The 20,549-nt window shown below is 42.8% G+C and overlaps 1 protein-coding gene, 1 long non-coding RNA gene and 1 pseudogene across 5 annotated transcripts; all 3 read left to right on the top strand.

Moving 5' to 3' along the window:
* Window positions 1–1,093: 1,093 nt before the first annotated feature.
* Window positions 1,094–7,111, top strand: LOC120660091 (annotated as a pseudogene).
* Window positions 7,112–9,936: 2,825 nt separating this feature from the next.
* Window positions 9,937–14,422, top strand: LOC120660092. 4 transcript variants are annotated; one of them, XR_005669342.1, is made up of 5 exons: window positions 9,937–10,404; window positions 10,564–12,816; window positions 12,918–13,022; window positions 13,208–13,284; window positions 14,008–14,422. It is a non-coding gene; the product is annotated as an uncharacterized LOC120660092 (long non-coding RNA). The 4 variants fall into 4 exon arrangements; XR_005669343.1 differs by having other exon boundaries at window positions 9,952–10,563; window positions 12,085–12,816; XR_005669344.1 differs by having other exon boundaries at window positions 9,952–10,404; window positions 12,085–12,816.
* Window positions 14,423–14,918: 496 nt separating this feature from the next.
* LOC120662495 lies at window positions 14,919–18,235 on the top strand. Its single transcript, XM_039941631.1, has 7 exons — window positions 14,919–14,949; window positions 15,512–15,849; window positions 16,435–16,492; window positions 17,218–17,286; window positions 17,414–17,497; window positions 17,610–17,650; window positions 17,729–18,235. Exons 1-7 carry the CDS (start codon window positions 14,919–14,921, stop codon window positions 17,819–17,821), a joined length of 714 nt encoding a protein of 237 aa, XP_039797565.1. The 3' UTR covers window positions 17,822–18,235.
* Window positions 18,236–20,549: the final 2,314 nt, after the last annotated feature.

Below are 20,549 nucleotides of genomic sequence, written 5' to 3' on the forward strand. Positions count from 1 at the left end.
CTAACCTAACATTTCTCCTGCCTTGTACTTGTTACTGTTGAATCAATGACTGCTCCTGGCGAATCATTGCATTTACCACATGATGCTCTTCCTCTCCGAATCAACGGTGTCCACGGGATCATCGGCGTCCGCCCGCTCATCCTGCGTAGACTCCTTGACGCCCATGGTCAGGCACTCGGCTTGGCCAATGTCCGGCAGCTGCTGGTGCGTCGCCGGCTGCCCATGCTTGCTACCACCACCGGTGTCACCGGTCAGTCCCGGAGGCAACTGCATGGGCGGCGCCATTCTGTCATGGTGGCGCGGCGAAAGGGCAGCGGCGCGGCCAAGGGGCGGCTGCGCGGCGTGGCGACTCTGGGGCGCGGCTACTCGCGGCCGAGAGACGTGGACTCGCGGGAGGCAGCCAGTCGCCGGGAGATCGACAAGGACAGGCGGCGTTGGGAGAACCGTCGCTGCTAGGGCAGACGGTCGAAACCAGCAGATTAGGGGGTGACTTGTAAAAAATTGTGATTAGCAGTAGCAGATGGAGGGGCGAGCGTTGATTTACAAAATTACACTATCTTCATCCTTAACTACCGGATGAGCATCTTGTGGACCAGATTTAAGGTTTGCAAGGACAGGACACCCGGTTTGCACAGGATACGCGACCAAACTACTCCATCCTATCAAAAGTGCACTTTTGAAATTAAGAAATTCTATAAAAAAAAATGCCATTCTAGTAGTAGCTACCTACCTACCTACCTTATCTGCATGTCCTAATTAACTTTGTGAAAATTGAACATCCTCCACACCTAAATAAATAAGTTTGAAACAATTACTAAGAGTACGATGGTCATTTATTAATAACACTAATCTATCTCAAAAATTAGGATTGCACTGTCCTGGGACCAAGGGAAAAGCAGCTCTTAGAGATCAATGGTTATTTTTGTGAGGGCAGGAACCTGAGAGGTTCCACCAAAGTACCCTTGAAAATTTTCTCTTAACAGATTGTAAAAAAAAGGCTCTTAGCAAATTGTAAATCCTCAAAAGAAAAAACTTAAAAAATATGGGCTGACTGATGTCAGGAGTAAATCTTAGGCTGGGCCGAGCAGCCTAGGTCGAATTTTTTTACCGGCCCAATCAATCCTGCTCACCATTAACCCCTCGAACGCCGCCACAGCCCCGCCGCAGTATCCTCCTCCGGTCCTCCCTCCCCGCCCACCGGTTTTCTAAACCCTCCCCGCCGTCGCCACAATGTCGTCGGAGCCTCCGCCCTCCGCTTCCCCGTCCGCTGCGGCCGATGAGCTTGCGGCCGACCTCTCATCCTCCGCTACTCTCAGCAAGAAGCAGCAGAAGAAGGACGCCAGGAAGGCGGAGAAGGCCGAGAAGGCGGCGCAGCGCCAGCAGCAGCGGCAGACGGCCGCCGCCGCCGCCGAGGAGGGCCCCTTCGCGGCCAACTACGGCGACGTACCGGTCGAGGATGTCCAGTCCAAGGCCGTCTCCGGCCGCTCCTGGACCAAGGTCGGCGACCTCGACGAGGGCGCCGCGGGGCGCGCCGTGCTCGTCCGCGGGGCCGCGCAGGCGATCCGGCCCGTCAGCAAGAAGATGGCCTTCGTCGTCCTGCGTCAGAGCATGAGCACCGTGCAATGCGTGCTCGTCGCCAGCGCCGACGCGAGCGTCAGCATGCAGATGGTGAAGTTCGCCACCGCACTCAGCAAGGAGTCCATCGTCGACGTCGAGGGCGTTGTCTCGCTGCCAAAGGAGCCACTCAAGGCCACCACGCAGCAGGTAATAATTGCCATGGAATTCGTTTTATGTTACTGCGATTCTTTCTTGATCCTCATTTGTGTCAATATGGTCTTCGTATCTACGTTGGCGATTTAGACATGTCAGATGGGTTGTGTGATTTATTATACATACATAGGAGTAAATATTTGCTCGCTGTCACCACCACCATAGTCCATAGATAAATTAGGTTTACTCATATGGCTAATTCATAATGCCAACTATTACACGCATTCAGCATTGCGGTTTGTTTGATTTTATCCAGTTCCGATATAGTGCGTGAATGGATTGTTTCTGTGGTCCTTCTGGATGCATCTTGCAGGTGGAGATTCAATTGAGGAAGATCTATTGCGTCAATAGGGCGACACCAACCCTTCCAATTAACCTCGAGGATGCCGCCCGGAGCGAGGCAGAATTTGAAAAGGCTGAACAAGTATGTTCTATGCAAATTATGTGCTTTGTCAGCCCCCTCTATTCTGAAAACACGCAACATTGTGCTCAAGATTTCCTTCCTATCATTTTAGAGTCATATTGCAGTTCAATGGACTGGTTGTTGCTGTGATTGCAGGTTGGAGAGAAGCTAGTGCGTGTTGGCCAGGATACCCGCTTGAATTACAGAGCTATTGATCCGCGCACACCCTCTAATCAAGCGGTATTCCGGATTCAGTGCCAAGTTGGAAACGTAAGTTCTTGGTATTGTTTCTACTAATTGTTGATTTTGGTGGATGGAGCTGTGTCAGATTGCACACTATATGACCTACTTACATATTATTAAATAAATACGAGTCTGCTGAACTTTTATACTTACAGCATAGTATAATATGTTTAATAAAATGTTCTTGTGTCTTTGTCTGTACTTAAATTTTTCTTTACCTGTGGATCTTGTTTAGATATGTGGATTCAGTGGTCATGCTCATAGTGTAGTACCCTTTTACTGGTGTCTTGCAATCTGTCTTATTGCATTGTTACAATTGAGTTTTACCATGATGCACAAAATAATTGCTTTTTAAGGTGAAAACTTTGTTGTTCTCACTGATATCGCCATGACTATCTTAAGTAGGTGATTTGTCAATGTGCCATGATTTGATGATGTATTTCTTTAGCATGTAATAGTCACATTGTAGGTTTGTAAATATATCTTTTCCTGGGTATTCTGCAGAAATTCGGAGAATATTTACTATCAAAGGATTTCGTTGGGATCCATACCCCAAAACTGATTGCAGGATCTAGTGAAGGGGGTGCAGCTGTGTTCAAGTTGTTGTACAATGGACAGCCTGCTTGTTTAGCACAATCTCCACAGCTTTACAAGCAAATGGCTATATGTGGTGGGTTTGAGCGTGTATTCGAGGTTGGTCCCGTATTTAGAGCTGAAAATTCCAACACACACAGGCATCTTTGTGAGTTTGTTGGTCTCGATGCTGAAATGGAGATCAAGGAGCATTATTTTGAGGTAAGGGTGGAATGATTTTGTTTCATTTACTTAAGTAATGATGATTAAAATGGATTTCTTTACACAGGTTTGTGATATTATAGATGGCTTATTCGTGTCAATATTTAAACACTTGACCACAAACTGCAAGAAGGAACTTGAGACAATAAATGGGCAGTATCCTTTTGAACCTTTGAAGGTAAATATTATTGTTTGTTCTATGGTTCCCACCAAAGTTCAGCTAGGCGCTAGGCGGAATCTAGGCGCTGACCCATTGCCTAGCGCCTAGTCGGGAGTACTCGGTCCTAGGCGCTCCTAGGCGTTTTCCTAAGCGTTTTAATTTTTATACACATATATATGTATTATCTTAAATTAACATAAATAAAAGAAAAAAATAAGAGATCTGTGGACCTAAAGTTAAAGAAAGGCCCATCAAAAAAGCCCAGCAGCCCACCTTATCTACCCTTCCCACCTTATCCATCCAGACATCCTCTCTCTCTCTCAATCACACGATCCTCCCTCTCCCCTGTTTCGTCTCCGACGCCGCCTGTCTGCAGTCCGCTTCGCAGATGCGCTTGCCGCACCTGCACTGCTTCCCAGCTGCGCCTGCCACCTCCACCGCCTCCTCCTCCTCCTCCTCCTCCGCCGCCGCTGGTGCCCGATGTCGAGCCCGTCTGAAGTTTCTCCCCCACCAGCAACCTCCGCCAGGCGCTCCTCCACCCCCACCGGCGTTGCCTAGCGCCCAGAGCGCCGACTACCCCCATAGTCGAGGCGACGGGCTTCGCCTAGCGACTAATCGCGCCTAGGCGCCGCCTAGCCGAACTTTAGTTCCCACTATATGTTACTATTTGTGCCCTTTAGCTCTAACAACTGACTCAAATTGTGCGAATTGTTCATGTAGTATTTAGAGAAAACCTTGAAGCTTACTTACGAGGAGGGAATTCAAATGTTGAAGGTACAAGCTTGCTGCTGTTCATCTCCATCTTGATTACTTGAACACTTATTATATGAGGTCAAACAATCACATTAAACTTTTCTGAGTCCTTATATGCTGGTCTAAATTGCAGTACTGTCTTATCATGCTTGGTTTAGCATATAATATTCAGTAGCTAGTACCTGCTCTCGACTTTAGTATGCATAAAAATGACTGCATTGCAATTCATTTAATTGGCAGGAAGCTGGCACAGAAATTGAGCCTATGGGTGACCTCAACACTGAAGCTGAGAAAAAACTTGGTCGACTTGTCAGGGAGAAGTACGTAGACTCTACGACTCTAATACATTTTACTTTATAAATTTGAAGCTTAATTTACGGTGTTGTTTGTAGGTATGGGACGGATTTTTTTCATTTTGTACCGTTATCCTGTGGCTGTACGTCCGTTCTACACCATGCCATGTTATGACAATCCAGCTTACAGCAATTCTTTTGACGTGTTTATCCGAGGTAAGCTTTAATGCAAGTTATCAGTGAGTCATAAATAAAATGCAAAGTTATCACTGAGTCATAAAATGTCTGTACTGGGGTGAACCCTTTTCTTCTGTATACTGTAGGTAAGGCTTTTGAGTTTGGATACAGACTGAAGTTGTTTGCCCCCTTATTTTCTTTCGTGCTAGGATATGCAGTCTTTGTGTTTTCTTGATTTATTTAGGTATCTTGATTGTTTTTAATACATTTGAGAACTAGTTATTTGACTTTCTGATCACCAGTTTTAGGTGTGAGATATTTCTTATTCCAATCGTGCATCTTTAATGCTACTTATATCTGATTAATTCTCCATGGGCAACTTTGGTTCTTTTTATTGCAAACATTGAAGTAAAGGTATCTCATTTTCATGCATTAGTTTCCCTCTATTTCAGGTGTATATGCTTGCAGTTTGGATGTGAAAAACTGAAAATACAGAATTTAGTTGTGCATGGACATTGTAAAAAAAAATTTCCTTTACCAAGAAATAAGTTCCTTATCGCCCTACACATATTCTGAGCTGGCAAGGCTTTCCATTTGGTCTCCTTTGAACGTAATATTTATGTTTTAGCGCTACACAAATAGTGTTCTATTGTATAGAAATGGGAGTCCAATACGTTTGTCTTGGTTAATCTGGCAATGGAGACAAAAAAATAGATTCTGTTACCTCAGTTTTAATGAAAATAGGCAACGCCCCCCCCCCCCCCCCCCCCCCCCCCCCCAGTGTCAAATTTGTGTTGTTTGAAATGATATATGGCCAAGACTATTCAAACTGACTTCTAATGTGAGGAATTATACAGCTTGCTTGGTGAAGGGAAGAATCAGATTAATCACCAGGATTTTCATGATACTGTTGTGACAGATATTAATAGCTATTGTTTCTTATAGGGTGTGTCTCCCCAGATTGAAATCTTTTTTTTTTCTTGAACATACATGGGATCTGCGTATCTCTTCATTTAAAGAAAGAAGAGAAAACAAAGTACAAACAACCCCACACAACAACACCAAAGGGATCAATTTGATGATCATCCTAGTTGCTAAGGAAATCTGGATGCATCCAAGGGATTGTCCATTCAATGGGCCAACTCTGATGTGGCTTTCAATAGTAAGGGCAGTGTATGTACAGGCCACATTGCAGAGTTTCAATAGTAAGGAGCTAAAGACCTCCTGGGGCTAGTTGCTGTTTGATTCATACTTTGATGATCGTTTTGTGATTTTTTAGAGCCTGGTCACAAAGAGGGCATGAAGAAGGATGAGGCAGTCCTCTTTTGGCTAATCTGTCTGCAGACCTGCAGTGACTGTAAAAAGAATTACATCATTTTTTTTTGAAATGCACGGAAACCACTAACATCCTGTATGTCAGCTGGTCGTCATGTTTGACCTTTATGATTAGGTTATCTTAGTGTTTAACACTGCATCATAAACCCTCGGATTGTGCCCTTGATCAAACTATGCAAGGTTTAAATGTTCAATTCAGTGAACTTAACTATTGTGGCTGCCTTATTTGTATATTTTCTGCTTTCCTAAATGGGAAATCAATTTGGGTTTCACGAGTTCCTTTCTTCCCCTTGATGACCCATTCAGTATTAGTAGCACTCATATACACATGTGGAAGTTGTAAATAAGTTGTACTTGGGAACCTGCGTTTTAAGCTTTCAAGCTGCTGCATAAAGCAAACTGTGGTGTTTTTTATGAAGTTCAGCTTGACAATGATCAAATAATGAGCCGATCCAAATTTACTGATTTGATATAGGCGAAGAGATAATTTCTGGAGCACAAAGAATACACACACCTGAGCTGTTGGCGAAACATGGAGCAGAGTGTGGAATTGATGTGAGTACAATCTCGGCATATATCGAATCATTCAGGTATGTCCCAGTCTTCCATGTTGCAACCTCTATTATATAGCTGTGTTTCAACACTGCATCAGTTAGTTTCTCTATCTGTTTGCCTGGAACTGATTTCAAGATATTTTTATCATTGTAGTTATGGCACACCTCCTCATGGTGGCTTTGGGGTGGGCTTGGAGAGAGTCGTTATGCTTTTCTGCGCCCTAAACAACATCAGGAAAACATCACTATTCCCTCGTGACCCCCAAAGGCTTGTCCCATAATTTTCATTTTACCATAGCTGAGGACAATCCCATTGTGAAATCCATCTTTGCCAACCCTGTCTCTCAGCTGTTGATACAATAGGCTCGTTGTTTTGGCAGTAGGGCTGTTGCGCAAAGCTACAAGTTTTTACTAGTTTGATTAAAGCCATTGAACAATACATACCTTGACACACATACCTTGACACCTTGTTCGTGGATTAATGTTCTCATTTCGATTCTTTCACTTCACTCATGTATGCCCGGTGGAGATCCTTTGGTTGACCGTTCCTGTTGATAAGCTGGGCTGTTATTTCAGCACCGTTGTTGGGTAGTGTGTGTATGCATGTTTGATATGAGGATTGACCTAATCTCCCGATCCTACGACGGGTGTTGATAGCTTTGTTTCATGGAGTGCGAAGTTGGCGAATTCAGGAGCTTTGACCAGGATCCTTGCAATCGTTACATCTGTATGTTATCAACCATTTTGAGCAACTTTGCTTCTAATCGAGCTTTGATCTTGCGAGTATAGGAAGAAATAGCAGAATTTTCGATTCAGTGTTTAAAAACATAGTCCTAAGCTAGGCTACTAAAGTTTTTGAAACTATTCCGCTTTATTTCATTTTCTTTTCCTTGCCTCTTTGAATTGGCTAAGCTGTTTTATTTCCATTTTGTTTCTTCTTTCACCACTTTGCTTTTCTTATTTTAGAAAGTGCTGAAAAATAATTTTACAATGCAAGGATTCGATGTTCCAGGCTTCCAGCACAACTTAGATAATCACAACAATCTAGGTTGGTTTGAAGCAACGTTCAAAAAGGTGCTAGGCGCTCCCTAGACGCAGTCTAGACACCGGCACGTCTAGCCGTTTCAATGCGGTTTTCTAAGGTGCTTCTATATATGTAGACATTCCTTGTCATACACATCAGAAAAGAAAATTACTCTCTCCGTTTCAAATTATAAGTCATTCCAAAAATTTTGGAGAGTCAAAGTTTTTCAAGTTTGACCAAATTTATATAACAAAATAATAATATTTATGATACCAATTAAGTATCATTAGATTCTTTGTTAGCTATATTTTCATAGGAGTAAAGTTCATCACCGGTCCCTAAACTTGTGTCACTGTGTCATCCTGGTCCCTAAACTCAAAACTCAACCGTTCAGATCCTCAAATTTGTCCATCTGTGTCATCTCGGTCCATAAATTTATTCCACTGTGTCATCCCGGTCCCTAAACTAGGAAATCAAATATTTGCATCCTCAAATTTATTCAATCATGTCATTCTGGTCCCTAAACTTGATTTTGAGTCTCATATGGGTCAAAACAAGGCGATCTAAAATCTATATATCAAAAAATAATTCATAACTTTTTATATGAACTTGAATGAAGATAAACTTTATGTCAAAATGGTAGCCCTTGACGTAATCTACAATTTTGTAGTTGAAATATTTTTGAATTAAAGCTGTTTAGGATCTCAAAATATTGTTGTAAGTTTATAGATTTTGAAATTTAAATGTTAAAATTAAATTTTGGGACTCTAAACAATTTTAATTCAAAAACGTTTCAACTGCAAAGTTGTAGATCGCATTGAGAGATACAATTTTGATATAAAGTTTGTCTTCATTCGAGTTCATATGAAAAAGTTATAAATTATATTTTGATGTAGAGGTTTTAGATTGTTCGGTTTGGACTTATATGAGACCCAAAACCAAATTTAGGGACTGAGATGACACGACTGGATAGTTTTGAGGATCTAAACAGATGATTTATAAGTTTAGGGACCAGATTGACACAACCAAACAAGTTTGAGGACCTAAACGATCGATTTACGAGTTTAGAGACCGGGATGACATAGTCGAACAAGTTTAGGGACCGGTGACGCACTTTAGACTTTTCATAGTATACCTATTTAATGTCATAAATATTTGTGTTTTTATCTATAATTTTAGTCAAATTTTGAGATGGTTTGACTTTCCAAAATTCTTGAAATGACTTATAATTTGGAATGGAGGGAGTAGAGAATAGTGAGCCTAAAGTTACAATAGATGGCTCATCAAAGCAGCTCAATCTGAGTCTCAACCCCACCTTATCCCTAGTTTCAATCTTATCCGTTCAATGCCTCCCCAACCTATCTCCTCCTCGACCCGTCTTCTCTTTCTGCCTAGGCTACCGCCGTGCTGCCCGCGACATCGCCCGCCGGCCGGCCCCTGCCTCCTCCGCTGCCGTCTAGCGCAAAAGCACACCGCCGCCGCCTTCACTTGATGTCCCTTCCTCCCTCGCCGACGCATGGCGTCCCAGCCTCACCCACACATCCCTACCTAGCAGATCTGCGCAGCGGTGACCAAGGGTAGAATTCCAACCATCCTTTCGCTGCCGACGAGCCAGTGCCACCTCGGTAACGCCTAGCCCAATAGGCTAGGAAAACCCCCTCGGCTACCGCTTGTCGCACCTAGACGGACGCCGAGAACTACCCTTTTGAACATTGGTTTGAAGAATGAAATGTGTTATCCATCACCACCTCACCTCTCATATAATAATTAGTAGGAAAAAGTCATTTATGCCTCCCTTAACTTTGGGCCGAATCTGCTTTTCCTCATTAGACAACAAAAACCGTCCGTCCACCATCCTCAGACTCACAAAACCATTCACATAACCTCCCTGAGCGGTTTGAGGGTGAGGTGGCAGCGGTTTTTCTCTTTTTTATTTTTTATTTTGACTAAATTTTTAAAAAATCACAGTAAATCACAAAAAATCATAAAAGGGAAAATCTAATTTTATTGAACTCCACATAAGCAGATCTACACATTGAACATATTATATGGTATAATTTAGTACAAATATTTTGCTGTAGATTTAGATATATATTTTTCTGTAATTAATTTATAGTTATAGTCTCCATCGTCCAATTACGATGAAATTTTTACAGTGGTCTAATCATTATATGATTGAGATGTAATAAAAAATTTATGATTATCGGATCATGTTTGACTGAGTTATTGATTTATCTAGGTTTATCTATAGATTGGTCTAGATTTATCTAGTTATATATATATGTTCAAAAAGGGACTGTTTTGTACTGTAGCAGGGGTACTGTAGCAATCAATCCTGTCCATCCATCTCAGATCGGACGGCCCACAGAGACTCAAAAGTCACGGGAACAGTGTTCTCTGACTTGCCTTCAGCAAGTCAGGGAATCCCGATTGCTCTCTCCTTCCCTCACCTTCCTGCTGCCGCCCTCCCTCCTCGCCCGTGCGCCTCCCAATCGGGATTCCTTGCTGAAGGAAAGTCAGGGAATACTATTTTTGTGACACTTTTGAGCTTTCGTGGCCCGTCCGCTCTGAGATGGATGAATAGGACTTGGCTTCGTGAAGAAGTTGGATCGAGCGCCTCCCGGCTCGCCGCCCGGACATCTGCACGAGGCGTGCTGTTGCTCGCTGCAACGAAAGCCCGCGCGGCCTCCAGTGGGGACGGCGGCCCCCGGTGCGGAGGGCGACAAGGCGCGGAAAGGCCCGTCCCTCCCCTACGCAGTTGGAGATCCGGTGGGGGAAGCTGCTGTCCTCGGAGCCGGCCAACGCCGCGGTCGTGGTGCTGACCAGCGCGCTCGCCTGGGCGAGTGACAGCTGAGGGCCTCCCCCGAGCGGCGGCCGATGGCCTCTTCCCTGTACAGGTGCGAGCCGGATCTAGGGTACCTCCTCCCACTTCCGGCGCCCTCATTTCCTGGCGTGATTATATTTTGTCCCCTGATTTGATGACCTGGACTCTTCTCCGCCTTCCTCCCTCGACGTTGCCTCGTCCATGCCCTCCACGCCGGCGGTTCCAACACCAGGTACATTGCCCAACGCAAGGAATGCAATGCTGGAAACTCTCTCTTGTGACGTACAAATCAGAAATATTTGACTAGGACTTATGCAGTTTTTGAGGAGAGTAAACTTCGATTATGCTGAGTCACTACTGATGCTCACATTAGACTGTGACTGAAAGAAATTATTTTTTCCTTTAGTTCTTATTCATGATCGAAATCAACCAGTGAAGTATCATTCCAAAGATATACACAAGTTTTTGTTGACGTGATTCAATTATACAGAACTTCAAAAATGCAGCGGCCAATAATTACTGGATAGTTTTGGATGTTCTCCTTGGTAGATGACTGTTATGTACAGCCTCAGGATGAACTTTTAAACTAAGCCGGTAGAGAAATGCTTTTGCGTTGACAATAATCTGCCTTGTTCATTCAAAGGTCGAATTTATGAAGGGACCTCTCACTTTTATCTTCATTATCTTTGTCATTGAACGTCAATTCATTCGTATTTTACAGATGCTAACCAATTGACAAGAAAAAAATCTTTACAATCCTTTATTGTTACCCAAATGGCTTTCCACTATATCAAACTAATAGTGTTGATCAGTAAATCCTGGATACAATATAATTGGTATTTTTATTCATTCAATACCTGTTGCACTGAATACAAAAATGGTGCATTTTGATCACGGCATATCATATTGTGATTGGCTTCTTCATCACCCTATATGACTGATTATTTCACATTGTTGCAAGCCATGTCTTGTAGCCTGTAGGTGAGAATGGTAAAAGTATAAACTTATAGTCTAAAATTATGTCTTGCTGATGCCTTATCTCAGTTCTACATATTTTCATTCCAAGATACCTTTCCTGCTGGTGAATGATGCCTTTGTTGATTGAAAGTTGAGAAAGGATTCACACGTGTTATTATATTTGCTTGTTGAATTCTTATTTGATTCTTATATATATGTGCAACCTAGCACTTTAGGAATGCATGTAGGCTTTGATGTAAATGAAGTCTGATGACCACCAGGGAGCTGTACCTGCGCTTGGTAGTTTATTGTGCGCCTTAGCTTGTCTTTCAGTGTATATTTCATATTTTCCTGCACAACAAGTTTAGTGTGAAGATAAGTTATGCACAGGCTCCATAAGTTCCTAAGTTCTGAAGCTCAGTTCCATTTTACTACTCAATACTTATTTTTTTATTGGTTATATTTGTTAACTGGCTAATGTATCTCCATCTTATAGTCGTGTTCCTTGTCCTACTCCTATGGCTTAATCTAGAATACCAGTGCATGATTGTAGTGGCACGGCATGTATCAACCATTGGGAAGTCAGAAAGTTAGGTCCTCGTTTGTTTGTTCCAACTAAATTGTCTCTGGCCTGTTACATCAGCATCTGCATAAATAATTATGTTTGGAAGCTTTAATCAAAGGCCTGACTGTTGCATACATTCTTTTAATAATATTTTTAAGTGGTGAACTCTTTTCCATAACACATTATTGCTGATTAGTTTAAGTTCTTTTTATGCATTGGGGACTGAGGAAGGTCTGGAACTGGATGAAAAACTCAAAAAAAGCCCATATTCCTGATAATCGGTGAACTGGAAGATGCTCCACAGGAAGAGGAGAACAAATGATAGGTCCTGTTGGTGATTTATGGTCTGATACTGCATAGGTAATTAAGGTAGTAAATATGTGGCCGAGTGCAGCCTCACCTGCATACATCTCCCGACGAAATAGCTGAATGCCTGTAGAACATTTGGACGATTGATTCTGTTGTCTAGACCATGCTACGCTACTTTCTATATCTTTTAGGTATAAATTGATCTTCATTTTTCAATTCATCGTGAAAAAGAGTTCACATATTTGCCAATAAAACAACAGGTACCTCACCTATTGATGGAGCACAACAGGAAATTTGTCGCTAAATTTATCTACGCTGCTATAGCATTTTGCCTCTAAACAAAACAACAGTTGTATAATTGCAGCATAGTGTTTAATCTCTGATTTTATGAAAGATAGCTTGCTATTGTTTGGTTTCACATAAAAAGGAACTTTGCTTCAAGTTAAGCTATCTGAAACATGTGTTCCTGGAGTTTGGCATGTTTGAAACAAGCTCCTTTGCTTTAACTTGACAAGCTTTTTTGCTGTGGCTGAACAACACATACATTTTCTCTTTATTCCTGCTGCAACGAGGAAGAGACGACTGTCTGCTGCAGCTGCATGAATCTTGGTTTAGTTGTTGTCTTGCCTGGTGTGTGTGCAAAGCATTACAAAGGTGAGTTCAGTTAGCAACTCGGCACATCCTTCTGCTGCTTTTTCCCTGATTTTATTGTATGCCTCAGTATATATTTAAGAAGTGAGGTAGCTGGGTTTCAGATCATTTCCAGCTACAGCAAGAAGGATTCATCTTTGCTGTTTGCGGCTGGCTGAAGCTTGATTTTGTTGGCCCTTCCTCTTGTGTGTTTGCTAAGACTTGCAAAGGTGAGTTCAGTCTCCCTACATGTTACAACCTTCTACGCATTTACATATCCACTGGGTTAGCCTTTGTTAGCCACAGCACAGCAGGTTCAAATGCATTAAAATTGCCTAGCACAGCAGGTTCAAATGCATTATCTGTTTGATTATTGATTTTTTATTTTTTTTGGCATGCTTTGGCTTCGATGCAGGCTGCTAATCTTGAGATCGATGTGGATGTGCCTGATAATTTTGCAACCAAGACACACAAGAGCACTACAAGGAAGAGGTTTGCCTCGCTATCAGAGTTTATTGGCTTTTTTCCTAACATTACAAATGCTATATCTACAAGACATAATAAGTTACTTCTTGATCTTACCTCTCTCCCAACAAGAACTGCAACTTCACAGACGAAGATGTTCTATAATATGTGTTGCTAATCCTACTTGTTAGGAGAGCAGGACCTGCTAAGACTACCTGTTTAGAACAAAGACCAAAACAATCAAGTTTGCTTAAGTCATTATTATTAGGAATCATTATGTGGACATAGAGCAAGCTAACCACTGGTGGGTAAACTATTATTGGAAATTCTGTGGACAGAAACCAAAACACAAGCTCCACCTCCTCTAGAAAAAAAAAACTGGCAAGATTGAATTAATCTCATTTAGGCTAGGTTCTCCATGCATTTAGAAAAAGAAGAAGTTTAGCTTTAGTCTTCCAGACTCTCCATTTTCACTTCTTGCGAATACGATACACCATGCTTGATTGTAGTAGCATCATGTTCGAATATGTTTCACTAGATTTGTCCAGTTTTGTTTGCATCTAATAGAAAAGTATTCGCGAGTTTCATCCCTTCTTACAAATAGGATACACCATGTTTGATTAAAGTAGCATCATGTTTGTAGATGTTTCACTAGATTTGTCCATTTTTGTTTGCATCAGCTTTCTATCCGGCAGAAAAATATTCACGAGTTCTATCCCTTACTCTGACCATGGTAGTATTATTATGTAGGTAATGAATATTGCCCATGCAGTATAAACAGGCAAACAAGGATGATCAGGATGGTCACCGCAAGAAGAGGATATCCTCCTTTTTGTTTATCAGATGCAACCACCTGCTTTCTACTTGACCCGTTCAGAGCCTGTGTCAAACAGCTAGATGTATTTTTAAAAAATTTCATGGCTGCAAACTGTGTAATCTTCATTTTGGATTTCTAAATATTGTTTAGTACTTTGCATGCTTATTTAGATCAATATGCAGACTACTAGCTGAGATATTTGGTAGCTGTAATATATGATTAGACACAGCCTAACAGGCTGTGAAGGCAACACAGTCAATGCCCATGCTGAAGGGACTAAACTGATTTGGCTTGTGAAACAGCGACTTCTATTAAGATACTGCAGTGCATCCATTTTTACTTTTCAAATATTTTGTATGTCGATGCTTTATGGCTTTTAGTTTTGCTGACGCTAGAGCGCAAAATGTTCTAGTATGTTCAATGTGTGGATCTATTTACGTGGATCTATTTCCCTTTTATGATTTTTGTGATTTAATGTGATTTTTCCAAGATTTTGTCAAAATATAAAATAAAAGAAAAAAAAGAGAAAAACCGCTGCCACCTCACCCTTAAACTGCTTAGGGAGATTATGTGAATGATTTTGTGAGTATGAGAAGGCTGGACAGACGATTTTGTTGTCTAGGAAGGAAAAACAGATTCGGCTCAAAGTTGAGGGAGGCAAAATTTTTTTTTTCCTAATTAACTTGAATCATTCTACGAAAATTCAAGCTCATGTATTTGTATCTTCGATCTGATGGGAAAGGTTTGAATCAGCTTGATTAAAATCCCCTCCCGTTTGCTCTTCTCCCCGTGCTTCATGATAAAAAGTGAAATCCCCTCCCATTTGCTCTTCTCCCCGTGCTTCATGGTAAAAAGTGAACGCGTGTCGCTTCACGGTAAAAAGTGGTAAAAAGTGAACGCGTGTCGCTTCACGGTAAAAAGTGAACGCGTGTCATTCAGCACGAGTATTGGCTATTTTGCACAAAAAACCTCATAATTTATAAAAATCACAACTCAACTGAGCTCTTGGGGAATGCACGTTAATATATTTAACACATAAACCCTCCTACTAATGTTTATTTCTACACAAAGAAGAAAAAATTCGATAATACCGTCTCTTTGCGAAAACCCCCTGGAAATTTTACATTAACCCCCTCCCGCACGCGCAGCCCCGAACCCTAATCCCTCTCTCCTCCCCAGCTCCCCGCCGCCCTCTCCCTCTCTCTCTCATGCTCCCCGCCGCCGCCCTCTCCCTCTCTCTCATGCTCCCCGCCGCCGCCCTCTCTCTCCGACTCTCTGCCTCCCCCTCCCAGTGGTGGCGGGCGTGGAGGTGGCCGGGAGCCTGTGGCGCCTGCGGAAGCCGGTGGGAAGCGGCAGCACACCCGTGGAGGCAGCCTGCACCGCGCGGAGGCGAGCGGGAAGCGGCAGATGCGGAAGGCCACCACCGAGCATGATGAGCTCGAAGACCACTTACGCGCCGGCGCCGACGCCCCAATCCGGCGTGGGCACGAACCGCGGGCTCCGCTCGGGCGTTCGCAGTATCCCCCTCTCCGGCGTGGCCGCACCGCTGCAGGCGTTGGCCGCACCAAACTGCTCTTCGACAACGCCGTGCGGCAACCGTCACGCTCCACGTCCGCCTCTACAGCCCCGGCGACCGTGCAGTCCTCGGCGCGGTACTCGCGCTCAAGCACCACCCGCACATTGAAGCCGCCGCCTGCCGCGTCGAGGAGGTGTGCGGGAGCGGGCGTGGTGTAGCCGGAGGAAGTGGAAGTGGCGGGTGCAGTGCGGCCCCTCAGGTAGCTCTTGTTCCGTTCCTCCCCAATCCCCATCTCTTCTCCAATTTGACTGAACTTGCAATCAGTAGCACAGTAGCACACGTTTAAATGAAATACCATTCTATTTATGTTGCATCCCGTACTTTATCTGTTCAATTGTCCTAGAATTATATAATTAAGAGGACCAATACAGTGTGATGCTCTTGCTACTGCTGAATTAATAATCCACCCGACCAACTTCACTTACAGAACCAGAATTAAGAACTGTACAGACCAATTCAAACTTTAAGCAAAGAGTAAAGTCCATCACCGGTCCCTAAATTTGTGTCGATGTGTCATCCCGACCGTTCAGCTCCTCAAACTTGTCCATCCGTGTCATCTCGGTCCATAAACTTGTTCCATTGTGTCATTCCGGTCCCTAAACTAGAAAATCAAACGTTTATGTCCTCAAATTTGTTCCATTGGGTTTTAGAAGCCGTTTGAGGAAATGGATCCGAAGTTACAATCGTTGGCATTAAATAGCTAAAACTTCTCGACCACTTCATGTTTTTATCCACTTAGCTATATCATTAAGCATGGAATTGAAGTAGTTTTATCTTATTTCAGTGTTTGAAGGCGCAATATGTCTTCAGAGGAGCTGAGGACAAGCTTTTCAGATTTGGTGGTGAGCCCTCCAACCTGGACAGAGGGCAAAACTAATTATTCAGGCGATTCGTCGTCCAAGGGAGGCTTCCAGGTCACTTGTTTCACGGAGGACCTTCATGATGTCATGCTTCATTTTCAGATAGTGAGGTTCTCTAAAGAGGTAAACAAGGTTTCTTGGTTCCAATCAAAGTATTAAACTGAAACTTCTGTAAATTCATGACATATCACGAGTTCATTGTTACAACAAAAAATGCTTGTGCCCCTTCTAATGATAGACTTGAATGTTGGCTGATCCGTACAACCAAGTGCATGACAAAAAGAAAAAGTAGTTATAGATAAGCTGGGAAAAGAAACTTCATCTGGATGAGAAATGCAGATGGTATTAATAGTAGTTGCTGTGTTGGTTGCTTGTTCTATCCTTCTATGTGTTAGCCATCTGGGTAAAAGGAGAATGTTATACCTGATGTCTATCAAGTTTTATACAGAAAATCAAATAAATTTGAGCCCTGAAGTTACAAGCTTGTCACTATGAGCAAAGCTTGAAGTATTTATTTATATGCTACTGTTATTATAGGGAAAATACTTTATATCATTTGTAGTGGTCGGCTTAAAGCCTTCAATCTCCCTTTGAATCCTCTTAGCTTATTTGAGATGTGTTACCTCTCAGGCTTTACTCGGTGTATATAGAATAGTTATGTGAGTGATTATATTTGATCCTTTACTTTTTTATTCGTTTTGATGCAGATGTATGTGTGAGTTGGATGCAACACAGCAAAATTTGGCCATCTGCTGCAACCACTAGTCCTATAAGTGGTAACTGTTTTGTTTTTAGAATATAATTTCAATTATTTTGTTGTCCTTTTCTTTTGGCAGTGTTGCCTCATGAAAACTGATGTTTCGTTGTCATTTTTGCTATGTTGCCTTCTCCTGGCCATTGCAGATTTGCAGGATAACAGAGTGAGTGTCACCTCTGTACTAGGAGGAACATGTGACAACTCCGGATCAGGGATGACCCGCCGTCTAGGTACTGCTTCTATTGTCATTTAACTAATAGTCTTGCATTTATGGTAGCTTATTAACAACAACAAGCTTTAGCTCACTTCATGTTTCAATGATGAAAACTGGTCTAAACATAGTCCTGGCATGCAACATCCCAAAAGACAGCCCCATGCTTGAGGTACTCACCGGCGCCCTCAACTCTGCATAACAGTTTTCTTAAGTGGTGTATCTGGAAGTCACTGGTTAATGATTTCAGGCTGTTGCGGAGAGGAAGTTGGTGGAGAAGCTGAAAGGTTTGGGCTACATGATACCCATAGCTGGGGAGGCTAATACTTCCACTGCACAGTGATAGGTGGTGTGATCTGGTGAGGCTTCGCTTAAAGGCGAAGTTTTCACCATTAGATGCAGGAGGAATGCTTGTGATTGTTGCTGGGCTCAATTGACTAGGTACCTGTACAATGTGGCAAATGTGTTCTGAATTATAATGCCTTCCAGGGCTCTTGCACAAACGATAGCCTGCCATTGACGTGGATGCTCTGAATCTGGAATCGCCAAACATGTTCAGTCGTTACTCCTAGAATGCAAATTGATCGATGCCTTGCAACATTTAAGTCCTGTGCTGAGCATGGAAGTTTGTATTCCGATATTTCAACACTATTCTTGAGAGCCGAGGAGCTTGCATTTGAAGTTTCTGTGTATTTATAGGTTGTACGGGGCAACAAATTTGCTTGACGAATAGAATACGGAATACCTCCTTACTGAATCTTTTTTCCTGAATAAATGCTGATCGATCCTATCTTGTGCTTACCTTGATGAATGATGAGTAGCATGTCCACGAAGTCATGATGCGAATACGGAACACCTCTGCTTTTTTTCCTCCATCCATCAAAGTGGCACTTAGACGTCGATAACGACTTCAACTGATCCTCCAAGTTTTCGGACAGACATTTGATGGATCGAATTGCATGTGCTCTCAGGAGAACGTCTGGGGTGCAAGCAGGCAATCGGTGCAAGCATGCAAGCAATGCTCCACATTCGTACGATATGAATCCAGCGGTGTCTTGGTTTTTTTGCACGTAAGCCCTCCCACTCTTTCACCTCAGTTGCAAAGAAAATATTCCAATAACCCCTGGAATGAATCAATCATGTCATTTCGGTCTCCTTCCTCTCAATCCCCCGCATCACAGTTCGTGAGCGATTTTGCTGGGCCGCCGATGGCCAATCCCCATGTCCGCCGCCTCCTCCATTGAGCTCCATGATGGCCAATCCCCATGTCCGCCGCCTCCTCCATTGAGCTCCATCATCCGCACCGCAGCCACTCCCCATTCACGCAGCCACGCAGATCCTCTGATCTGATTTGTCCATCGTCGTCCCCTGCTGGTTCTTTGTACTTGTAGAAAATCCAATGTCATGGCTATATTATCATTGAGAAAACTGCATCTGCTGCTGTGCAAATTTGATTTCATCTTGTCTGTAGAAAGGGACATGGTTATGAGCTAATTTGAAGTATCTTCTCTTATGATAAGCAAGGCCTGCGCCCTCATTTTTATTTTATTTCTGCTGCTGCTTGCGAAAGTTGTGGGCTAGCATAATACTACTATCCATCTGAAACAGAATTTATTCCTGATTAAATGAGATTTTGAGATGGTCCCACTTTTGGTCAAAACTCAATTGATCGAGGGATGCCGCAGGAGATGCTAGTACGATCGGCAACACAGTATGTGGAGGACACGGACATCCATCTGGGGCAGAGGCGAGGATGGGATCAGCCTGGGGGTACTGCGGACGGCCTTTAGTTGCTGCTGGTGTTGGTCGGCAGTGTGTATGGAAGGCGACAAAGAGGAAGGGCTATGTCTGCACCAGCGTCGTGGATAGAAGTCTTCAGCTGCAGCAGTCGGCTGCATCGACGGCCTAGAGGCTACAGCATCGAGCGCCGAGCGGCGACGTAGCGCTGCTCAGAAGATCGGAGAACGCAAGACAACGCAGGGGCCACAACTCAATTGAATATTTCTGTAGATAGGGTTTTGGCAAACAATTAACAAGTGCGTAGAGGACGCGTGGGGGGATCTTTTTGCTAATTTGCAGCAACCGTAAGATCAGGATCATGCGGACCAGGGGCATTGCTTGCATGCTTGCACAGGTAATGAGATTGCACAGCAGTCGCCGCCTTCTGTCAGATATGTTGTAATATTCATGATTCAAATGTTTGATAGACACCTATGATGGATAATGTACCCATGCTGCTTAAAATGTTTGCATACTAACGATGCATTTGTTACCACATAATGTGATTTTGTGTTGAATTTATCCTATACCATACATACTATTTGTCACATTTCATTACTTTTGGTTTACTTATGTATAATTGCACATTTCATTACCTTCAATTTGCTTATATCTGATTGTTTAAATGGTAGGGCGCGCATCGCGCGCCTAATGTTCTAGTGATTGAATAGCACAGCCCACCACGGATCTGACCAGTGCACAAATGCATGCAGCACAACAACGCCCAGTAGGCAGGATGGCAGAAGGTGAGAAGGACAATGCCGGGCAGCAGTTAAGCTTTCTAGCTTTTTTTTAAAAAAAAATTCTATATAAATATATATGACCTAGCATGCTTAAAATATTAACCGATATATTCAACATTTTAAGCCACTAGAGTCAACATTAATCAAAACCTAGTTCAACAATTCTAATAGACTATTCCAACATTTCACATGAAAATATTGGTGCAGTATATCTACAATGTTGAACACACATATTTAAAATGTTGAAGCATTATAATTTGAATGTTGATTTTTCAAAAACATGGAGAAGTCAAAATCTATTCTTATTAGAATTGTTTTGTTGCATAAGTTTCAAATAACACAGTGGTTCAAATGAAATCTTAATAAACTTACGGTTCGGAAAGAAATTGAAACCAAAGTTTCAAATTCAAAAAGGAATCCATCTGACTTGTCATTGCATCATGGATGTGTGTCAGGAGCAGGCACGTGTCCCCTGCTACTGCTTGTTGGCAGCGGATGACTAACCAGTAGTCCGGCTCGTTTTGTAGATGTTGGATAATATACATGTGC

Source organism: Panicum virgatum, chromosome 2N, assembly GCF_016808335.1.
Source record: "Panicum virgatum strain AP13 chromosome 2N, P.virgatum_v5, whole genome shotgun sequence".
In the NCBI taxonomy this organism is placed as follows: Eukaryota; Viridiplantae; Streptophyta; class Magnoliopsida; order Poales; family Poaceae; genus Panicum; species Panicum virgatum.

Excerpts from the sequence above, each read along its gene's own strand:
- LOC120662495 (XM_039941631.1), top strand. The coding sequence starts at position 14,919 with ATGGTAAAAAGTGAACGCGTGTCGCTTCACG. Across the intron at positions 15,850-16,434 it reads GGTGCAGTGCGGCCCCTCAG|TGTTTGAAGGCGCAATATGT; the intron begins GTAGCTCTTGTT and ends ATCTTATTTCAG. Across the intron at positions 17,651-17,728 it reads AAGACAGCCCCATGCTTGAG|GCTGTTGCGGAGAGGAAGTT; the intron begins GTACTCACCGGC and ends TAATGATTTCAG.